Below are 9080 nucleotides of genomic sequence, written 5' to 3'. Positions count from 1 at the left end.
CACACACACACACACACACACACACACACACACACACACACACACACACACACACACACACACACACACACACACACACACACACACACAAAAGCAGCACAGAATTGGACAGACCAGCAACACAGAGGCGCAGTGCGCAGTGCTTGCACATGACAACAGCAAAGTTGGGGGTAGATACCCGAGGCTAATTTCGAAGAAGCCCATGTAGAAAAACAATGCAATGAGGGCGAGCCAACCAAGACCATTGCTGACGCTGCCGTGCTCCTCCTTCATCTGCAGGAGGTTGCAAACCAAGGGCAATGTGTGTGTGTGTGCGTGTGTGTGCGTGTGCGTGCGTGCGTGTATGTGTATGTGCTCGATCGCCGTACACCGTAAGCACCAAATACCCCCCGCCCCCCACACACGCACAACCCCCCCCACACACACACACACCACAGCGCACCTGGAAGACGGCAGCTAGGAGGGCGGTTGAGAGGGTCATGCCGGCAATGCCGACAATCATGAGGATGCGGCGGCCCGCGCTGTCGATGAGGAGCATCCCAACGCCAACAAACACAACCTTGATGACGCCAATGTAGATGGAGAAGGAGAAGGCGTGGTCCTGGTCAAACCCAGCAGAGATGATGATGGTTTGCGCGTAGAAGTTGACCGCGTTCACGCCTGTAGCGCACAGCAATTGACGAAGGAGCACAGGTATGAAGTGGCGGCAGCGACAAAACAGGGGGAGTGCGTTCACAAGAAACAGGAGAGTGCAATGCACGCAAGAACAGGGCAATTGCAAATAACCACGAGGCGAAGGCTCTCACCTGTAAATTGTTGGATTGCGCTGAGCATGGTTGCAATGTACACACCATACAGGACGTTTGGGCGAAGCAGGGACCGCCATGTCGCTGTTGGCTGATTGCACGCGGCTGTTATCTCATCCAGCTCCTGTACGTGATGTGTCCACGGCATGGGAGTGACGCGCATATGCGTGTATGTGTACACATGTGAGCGTGTGAATAGGTTGTCTTCAAGCAGCCTCACATACACGCACACACACAGACACGCACACACGCACACACACAGAGATACATGAGCACACGCACAGACAAACACAGACACACACACACACACACACACACAGAGCAACAGCCGCAGCGGCTGCTGTTGACCTGCTGGATGTGCGCTGGGGAGGACCTGACACAAGCTAGGACGCGGCGTGCAGCCGTCAGTCGCTTTCGGCGCACAAGAAACCGCGGTGACTCCGGCAGCGCAAAGGCAAACGCCACAATCAGGACGGCAGCGACAGGGGTGGCGCTGGTAGGGAGGTGGGGCAAGTGGTGTAGTGGGGGAAGAAGAGAGGAAGTGAGGGGGAGAGGGGGAGAGGGGGAGAGGGAGTGGGGGGGGGAGGGAGTGAGGGAGAGAGGGAGAGAGGGAGAGAGGGAGAGAGGGAGGAAGATGTAATCTCAGATGTGGCGTTGGACGGTGTGCGTAACGTGCCGGTGCAAAACGTTCGGACAAGGGAAAAAACATGCCGGCCAGCAACCCAGCCAGACAGACAGACAGGCAGGCACACACAAAGGCACAGACACACAGACACACACAAAGACACAGACACACAGACACACACAGTCACGCACAGACAGACAGACACACACAAAGACACAGACACACACAGACACACAGAGACACACAGAGACACACAAACACACGCCTACCTGGCAAGCATCCAGCGCCAGGCGGATGTGCGTGCGCGTTGGCAATAGTCGCCGTTTCCGGGGCACTTGAAGATGTCGTCGACAACAAAGCCCAGCAGCACGCCAATGCAGATGAACAGCTGCCATGCACATCGTCGTGTCGGAGAAGAGGTGGGTGTGAGGGAGAAATGCAACCAGGCTTCCACACGCGTTCGACCGCAAAGACTGGACAACAGAAAACACACACATGAAAGTGCTCGCTCTCTCTCTCTCGCTGTCACACACACACACACACACACACACACACACACACACACACACACACACACACACACACACACGAACACAAACACAAACACACACCTGATTTGCAGTGACGAGCCTGCCACGAAGCGCCTTTGGGCTGAGCTCTGCCACGTACACTGGCACCGATGTCGACAGGAGACCAACAGCTGAGCCAGTCACAAGCCGTCCAACCACTGCCATGCGCAGCAGAACGGAGGGAGGGTGACATGAGTGAGGACACAATGTACACGGCATAGAGTCAGTCGTCATGAAGGGCGACATCCACTCTTGCGGACAAACACACACACACACACACACACACACACACACACACACACACACACACACACACACACACACACACACACACAGACAGACACACACACACACACACACGCACGCAGTTGACACACACTCTCTCTCATTCTCAATCACACTTGTAGGTTCACTGGTACGGAAACAAACGAAGGATGGAAAGGAACGAAAGGTGCAAGCAAACAAAAGCAACACAAGACAACAACGATGGCGTTGGTTAGGCGGGGACGGACGGGAGGTACGCAACAAAGTGGTGCAAGAGGCACAAAACACAACAACACAACAAGCACTCGGCCAAACACACAGCCAAGCACAAACATCCACAGTACTGCGCGTGTAACACGTCATCGTACATGGCAAGGGTTAACGACGAACGCAGGGCACATTGGAACAAGCACACCCAAGCCACGAGCTGGGCTACACACAGCACACAGAACATACACACACACACACACGCACACATGCATACACACATACTACACACACACACACACGCAGACGCACACACACACACAACACACACACACACACACACGCGCGCACGAACAATTCATTCGGCGTCCTGATCATCGTGAGCGACGGGCCAGTAGGCATCGTGCTCGTTGGCCACCATGTGCAGAAGATGCCGGTGGGAGGCGAAGAAACGCGTGTGACTCATCACCGGCAGCCACGCCACCTTGTCGGCCACCTCGGCCTTGCTGCTCAGCCGAAGCTTGATGCGACCACTCTCGTCGTGGAAGTTGAAGCACTGGCTCTCGATCCAGGCGTTGTCGGTGTTGCGTGGGTCATCGCTGTAGATGCGCTCAAACTGCTTGATCTTGCACCTGCGCAGCTGCTTCATCACCTCGCGTTCTTGCGGGGACAGTTCCACGCCCTGTACCTCCTTGTCGTCGCCTTGGCCCTCAGCGCCGCTAATGCTGTCGTTGATGCTGGCCTGCTGTGCATCCTCGTCGTCAGTGTACTTGTCCTGGTGAATGTCCACGGCCTCCGTGACCAGCGTGATGAGCGCTTCATTCTTCAGCAGCGCCTTGATCTGGTCTTCCGAATCGGTGTCCTTTGGCCCCTGCCTCACAAAGCGGCCTGGGATGGCCCACACGCCGTCCTTCTTCCGGTGAATGGCCACAAACTCGAGCATCTTCTTGCCTTCGCGCACAAGCTCCGTGCCATCCTCGTTGCGCTTCCACCGCGTCAGCACGGCATCCACGGCCAAATTGACGCCCCAGCGCCCGAGAAAGCCCCGACCCTTGATGCCTGTCGGCCCCTTGGGGTTGAGTGGCATCTTGCTCGTGTTGTGGGAATCAGGCCCAGAATCAGGCTTCGAATCAGAAGTAGAATCAGGCTCGGGCGGGACGCGGGACCGGCGAAACACGCCACCTGCGTCTTTGTCAAATGCAATGCCCTCGGGATGTGGTTCGTCCATCCAAGACGCGTTCTCGTCTTGGCCAAGCTCATGAGGCTCAACACTTGGTGCATGATCCAGGTTGCGCACAAACTTCGTTCGCCCGTCATCGTAGTAGACGTCACCAGTTTTGTAAGCAGTTGGTGGAGGCGGCTTGAGCTCAGTCCTTCTGGTGCTGGTGCCCTCAGGTGCATCAAGCACCTGCCCATGCACGATCCAAAATGTGAGAGAGTGGGAGAGAATGGGCGAGTGTGCGACTTGGTGAATGTCTTTGACCCGAGCATGTTCGTGCCTCTTCTTTCGCACGGGCTCGCTCAACACAACACAACACAACACAACACAACACAACACACACACACAACACACACACCTTGCTGGCAACGGCATCGATGCGTTTGCGGACTTCCGAGATGAGCTGATCCTGGCTGTTGCGGAAGGCGCGCACGTGTTCCATGACGGTGCGAATGTCATCCTGTGCCTCCTCCAGCTGGTTGTTGCTGCGGCGCGCGCGCGCTTCGATGGTGTCTTGCTGCTCCTGCTTGAACCGCTGAAGAAAGCTGTCCATGTTGCTCTTCTCAAAGCGCCGGCACTCCGCCAGTTGTTTGGCCTCGCTGTCCGCATCTTCGTCGTCGTCGCTCTTTCTGTCATTGCCACCACCAGAGGCATGGTTGTTGTTGTTGTTGTTGTTGTTGTTGTTGTCGTACTCGTGGCTGTTGTCGTTGTTGTTGTTGTTGTTGTTGTTGTTGTTGTTGTTGTTGTTGTTGTTGTTGTTGTTGTTGTTGTTGTTGTTGTTTCCGTCGCCATTGCCTTCGATGACTTCAGCGGCTTCCTCATGTCGTGCACTGCTGTTGCTGTCGCCTTGGTGAGACTTCGTGGCGTCGGCCGTTTTGCTGTCGTGTTGGCGCTTGCACCACTGAACGCAGTCGCGCGGAAGCTTGACCAGGTACGACACCATCAGCCACACGTGCGAAATGGAGATGAGTGGAGCAGGCAGCAGCGGGCGGTCGTTGTACTCAAGTTGTAACTCTGAGGAACGGGAGGAGATGGGGTGGGAGTAGAGAGATGGCAGGCAAGTTAGGAATCGCGGCAGGAGATGTTCGATTGGAGCGACAAAAGGGGCGAACCAAGGATGGAAGGATGGTTGCACACAACGAATTTGTTGGAGGTGGCGTGGGTGTGCAATCTGGACGAAGGGTGTTGGTGCACAACAGCCACAACGAAACATGCACGACCAGTATGTCAAGAGTTTACACAGTTCACGTTTGAACGTACCATAGTTCTGCTCATACCAGAAGGCAAGTGCCTTGTCTTGCACCTTGCTGTAGGTGTCATTGAAGATGGCTGGCAAGGAGAAACCACAGACCAGACGAATGTGAAACGAGATAAGATGAGATGCGATGAGACGAATGGAGTTGCTCAGCTGCAGGCGTGCACATCTTTCGCACACAGCACTTTCACGTCCATCCATATGCACATGCACACACACACATACCAATGAGGAGGTTGACGAGGAGAATGTTGGTGATGAGGACATACACCGCCAGCAGGAACGGCACGAGGCGCACTTCCTGCAAAGATGACAAATGCAAAGTACGATTGTGAGCTGGAATACGTGCTAGCATGCTTGTGTGGGCTTGTGTGGGCTTGTGTGTGTGTGCGTGTGTGTGTGTGTGTGCGTGTGCGGTTGTTTCGCCTTGGCTTGCTTGGTATCATGTGTCAGTTCCAGTGCAATAAACTGCTCTCACGTTCGTGTGTGTGTGTGTGTGTGTGTGTGTGTGTGTGTGTGTGTGTGTGTGTGTGTGTGTGTGTGTGTGTGTGTGTGTGTGTGTGTGTGTGTGTTGTGTGGTGGGACTCACAGGGCGGCTGCAGGCAGAGAAAGGGTAAAAGCCGATGCAGTCCGTATCTTGCGCAATCTCCTCAAGCTGAATTTCGCCATAGATTTGGAAATAGGGGCGGAAGAACACATTGATGACCTTCTGGCCCGAGAACTCCGTCAGGGGGAACAGAAGCACTTGTGCAGCCACACCGTAACCTGCACGCGTGTGTTGTTGTTGTTGTTGTTGTTGTTGTTGTTGTTGTTGTTGTTGTTGTTGTTGTTGTTGTTGTTGTTGTTGTTGTTGTTTGTTGTTGTTTGTTGTTGTTGTTGTTGTTGTGTGTGTGTGTTGTTGTTGTTGTTGTTGTTGTTGTTGTTGTTGTTGTTGTTGTTGTTGTTGTTGTTGTTGTTGTTGTGACAGCATGGACGTGTTTGCGGGTGAATGTGAGCAATTTGCTTGGGAAACCCAACACAGTATGTGGGTTGTGCACAACGCGCGGCACGGTTGTACATCACAAGCCCACTGTGGATACGCACCGATAAGAAAGAGGACGACGAGGAGGATGAATGTGAAAATGTCACGGGTCATCTGTCCAATCATGATGAGCTTTGGCCCCAGCCTCTTGCTGACGGCGTAGTAGCGCATGAGACGTAGCCAAAGTCCAACGACAAGGAACGCGTGAACAGCTTTTGTTGCCGTCTATTCACGGTGGTCGAATGGCATTGGAGTGATGTGACGTCAGTTGAATGCGATTGCGCACGCGCACACAGAACACAGGCAGACAGACAGACAGACAGACAGACAGACAGACAGACAGACGCGCGCGCACACACACACACACACACACAGATACATACAGCCACAACTCACAACAACAAGTGCATTTGCAGAGAGCAGCGCACCTGAAACTGGCTGTCATCTGGTTGTGAGATGCGGATGGCAAATCCAGACCAGTAGAGGGCGAGGATGACAAGATCAAGCAGATTCCACGAGTATTTCCAGTAGCGACCACTAATGCTCGAGAATCGCAGCTGCATTGGTTCAAGTGCACAAACATTGTGTCGCTATCGTTAACACCACAAAGACTACACAGTCTTCACAGCAACACACCAACCAGCCTTGGAAGCCAGCATGCTGCCAGTCAAATAAAAAAAAACATACACAACACGCAACACATACACCATACACACACACCATACACACACCAAACACACACACACACACATACACCATGCACACACACACATACAGACGCAAGCGCATTAGCGCTCAACAAGACACATTCGCTTCGACCAACATCGATGCACACCTGTCTGATCTCCTCCAAGCTCAGGGATGCAAACCACGCCACGAGGACCCACTCGACATTGGACAACGTGGATTGCGGTTGTTCCAGCACGTAGTAGGACATGAGCACACAGAGGGACAGGTGCGACCAGAGGTCAAATGCAAATCTGCAACCGCAAGCATAGCGTGTACATCGCGTGACAAGAAGTGGTCAGTGCTCTCACTGACAAAAGCCGAAACAAAAGGCACGCAACAGCAGCGGCTCACAGCCTCACACACAAGCAGATACGACCGTCAACACCACTTTCACGACCACCGCTAACAGCATCAACAGCCACTGACTTTGTGATGGGAGCGCGTGTAAACTTGATGGCGTTTGTCAACGACGATCGTGACGGAAGCCAGGGTCGACAACTCCACGCGTGGCTGCCTCTGTCACCGTTACCCAGACTGGATGGCGAGTTGTTGTTGTCTTCGTCACCACTACCCTCATTGGAGAGCGAGCGGTTGTTGTCTTCGTTTTGAACAAAGAACTGCCGCGCTTGGTGTTTTCCCGTGTTGTCCGCCTGCAATTCCAAAAGTACAGCGCACGAAAATAGCCAGTGAGTTCCAGCTCCCACACACGCTGCGAAGCGGGGCACAACATCACGTCGCATTCTGAGCTGGAACACAACACACTTCTGGCCACAAAAACAAACCAAACCTTGGCCCGGTGGGGCAGGAAACGGAAGAACTTGAAGAGCGGGTACAAGGGCAGGATGCATGCGACAAGAACCTGCAAACCACGTGTCGACGTGAGTACAAGATGAGCAGAGGTTTGCCAACGGTCTGACCACACTGAAGCAAAGCTTAGAGGACAGCAGCGTGCAGCACACAATAAAACAATACGCATCACAACAACCACCAGCGTATGCATTGGCACCACCACTGCCACCGTGGCGTCATCATACAAGTCCAAATCGAGGCTGTCTCACCGTGAAGAAGTTGATGGAAGGGGCCAAGTCTCCGTACCACGTGTCGTTGATGGCCACTTGTGTGGCGGCATGACATAAGAATTCGCTCGCCTTTGTATCATACGCAATCTGGTCCAGGGTGCCAATGTCGCACAAACAAGACACGTGAGGGAAAGCCTTGGACAAGATGCGTATGACACACACACAGACACACAGATACACCCACACATACGTACACACATACTCGCACGCACACGCACACGCACACCTGCACAGGGGTGCGACCCGTCACGTTGTCCTTCTGGGCAAGGAGGCTTGCTGTTTCCTCCGTGTCCTCGTTGTAGCACTCCTTGACAACACCCAAGGCTAGCGTCTCAAAGTGACTGCAGATAATAGACAAGAAACCGCGCAGCTTGTTGGGTGAGACAGCCGCTTGTACGCGTAGCAGATCAGCACACACGCCATAACAACGTCAAACCAAAAGAATGCCAGTGCCTGCATTTGCTGCGGATAACTTGGTTGACGCAAAGACGCTGACGCAAACGAAGCAGCACATTGACTGCACATGTGTCAACGTACGCTGCATGCTGTCGCATGTTCTCACGCTCCTCTTCCAGGTGAGAGCCTTTGAGAGCCTGCGTTTGCGTGAGACGGAGGAGGATGTGGCGTGCAAGAAGGGCGTTCGAAATCGGTGCTTGGAGGCGGTGCCATAGCAGGCACGCCAACTCAAGCTGGTCTGTCACGACGGCCCAAAACTGCAAGCCAGCCAAAACATTATTCCAACAAGCAAACGGGCACATCAGAAGTGAGTGAATTGGATGCAGAAAACCGAGCATGTGTGACTGTATGTGACTGTGTGCGTGTATGACTGTGTGTGTGTGACTATGTGTGACTGTGTGTGTGTGCATCTCAACTTGCAGTCCAGAAGTCGAAAGCGTGAGAGCTTGCATGGGCAGAATTGGTGCGTTCGTGTCCAGTGTAACCTACGAAGAGGACGTGTGTTGCTTCCTCTTCACGGCGTGCGTGCTCCTCCGCGGACAAATCGACATGATTCTGCATGGCAGTGTCAATGCTCTTGTGAAACGCCGACTTGCTCAGCTTCCTGCTCATCAGGCGCCTGAAGGTCGGGTTCGTGTGTGTTTCCCAGCTGCGCTTGGGGCTGCATTTGTTTTGTTGTGGGTATGTGCATGTGTTGGGGCGAGTAAACGTGCGCCACGTGACAATGTGTGTGTGTGTGTGTGCGCAATACGTTGTGAATTGTGCATGCGCTTATGTGTGAGCCAAGAGGTGAGAGTTCGCAGCACGCACACTCAACACACACACACACGCTCAACACACACACGCACAC

At 53.8% G+C, this 9080-nt stretch overlaps 2 protein-coding genes across 2 annotated transcripts in view; both read right to left on the bottom strand.

The window, feature by feature from the left end:
• The window catches only part of PTSG_01971 (uncharacterized protein), a gene marked incomplete at both ends in the record, with an annotated part of 2931 nt that extends 766 nt beyond the window's left edge, over positions 1-2165 (bottom strand). The window contains 6 exons of the mRNA XM_004997899.1: positions 179-273; positions 443-660; positions 807-930; positions 1155-1299; positions 1701-1819; positions 2043-2165. Of these exons, the coding sequence (XP_004997956.1) occupies positions 179-273; positions 443-660; positions 807-930; positions 1155-1299; positions 1701-1819; positions 2043-2165 (824 nt within the window). The remainder of the gene's footprint in view (positions 1-178; positions 274-442; positions 661-806; positions 931-1154; positions 1300-1700; positions 1820-2042) is intronic.
• A 664-nt stretch (positions 2166-2829) lies between these two features.
• Positions 2830-8896, bottom strand: PTSG_01970 (nudix-type domain-containing protein 9; the record flags this gene model as incomplete). Its single annotated transcript, XM_004997898.1, has 14 exons — positions 8720-8896; positions 8312-8487; positions 8001-8115; positions 7754-7861; positions 7483-7554; positions 7122-7345; positions 6802-6946; positions 6395-6523; positions 6029-6191; positions 5535-5710; positions 5171-5246; positions 4951-5019; positions 4049-4704; positions 2830-3879 (listed from the first exon to the last, which is right to left on the bottom strand). Exons 1-14 carry the CDS (start codon positions 8840-8842, stop codon positions 2830-2832), a joined length of 3282 nt encoding a protein of 1093 aa, XP_004997955.1. The 5' UTR covers positions 8843-8896.
• Positions 8897-9080: the final 184 nt, after the last annotated feature.

Source organism: Salpingoeca rosetta, assembly GCF_000188695.1.
Source record: "Salpingoeca rosetta unplaced genomic scaffold supercont1.3, whole genome shotgun sequence".
NCBI classification, from domain to species: Eukaryota; class Choanoflagellata; order Craspedida; family Salpingoecidae; genus Salpingoeca; species Salpingoeca rosetta.
This window is presented reverse-complemented; position numbering and strand designations above follow the sequence as displayed.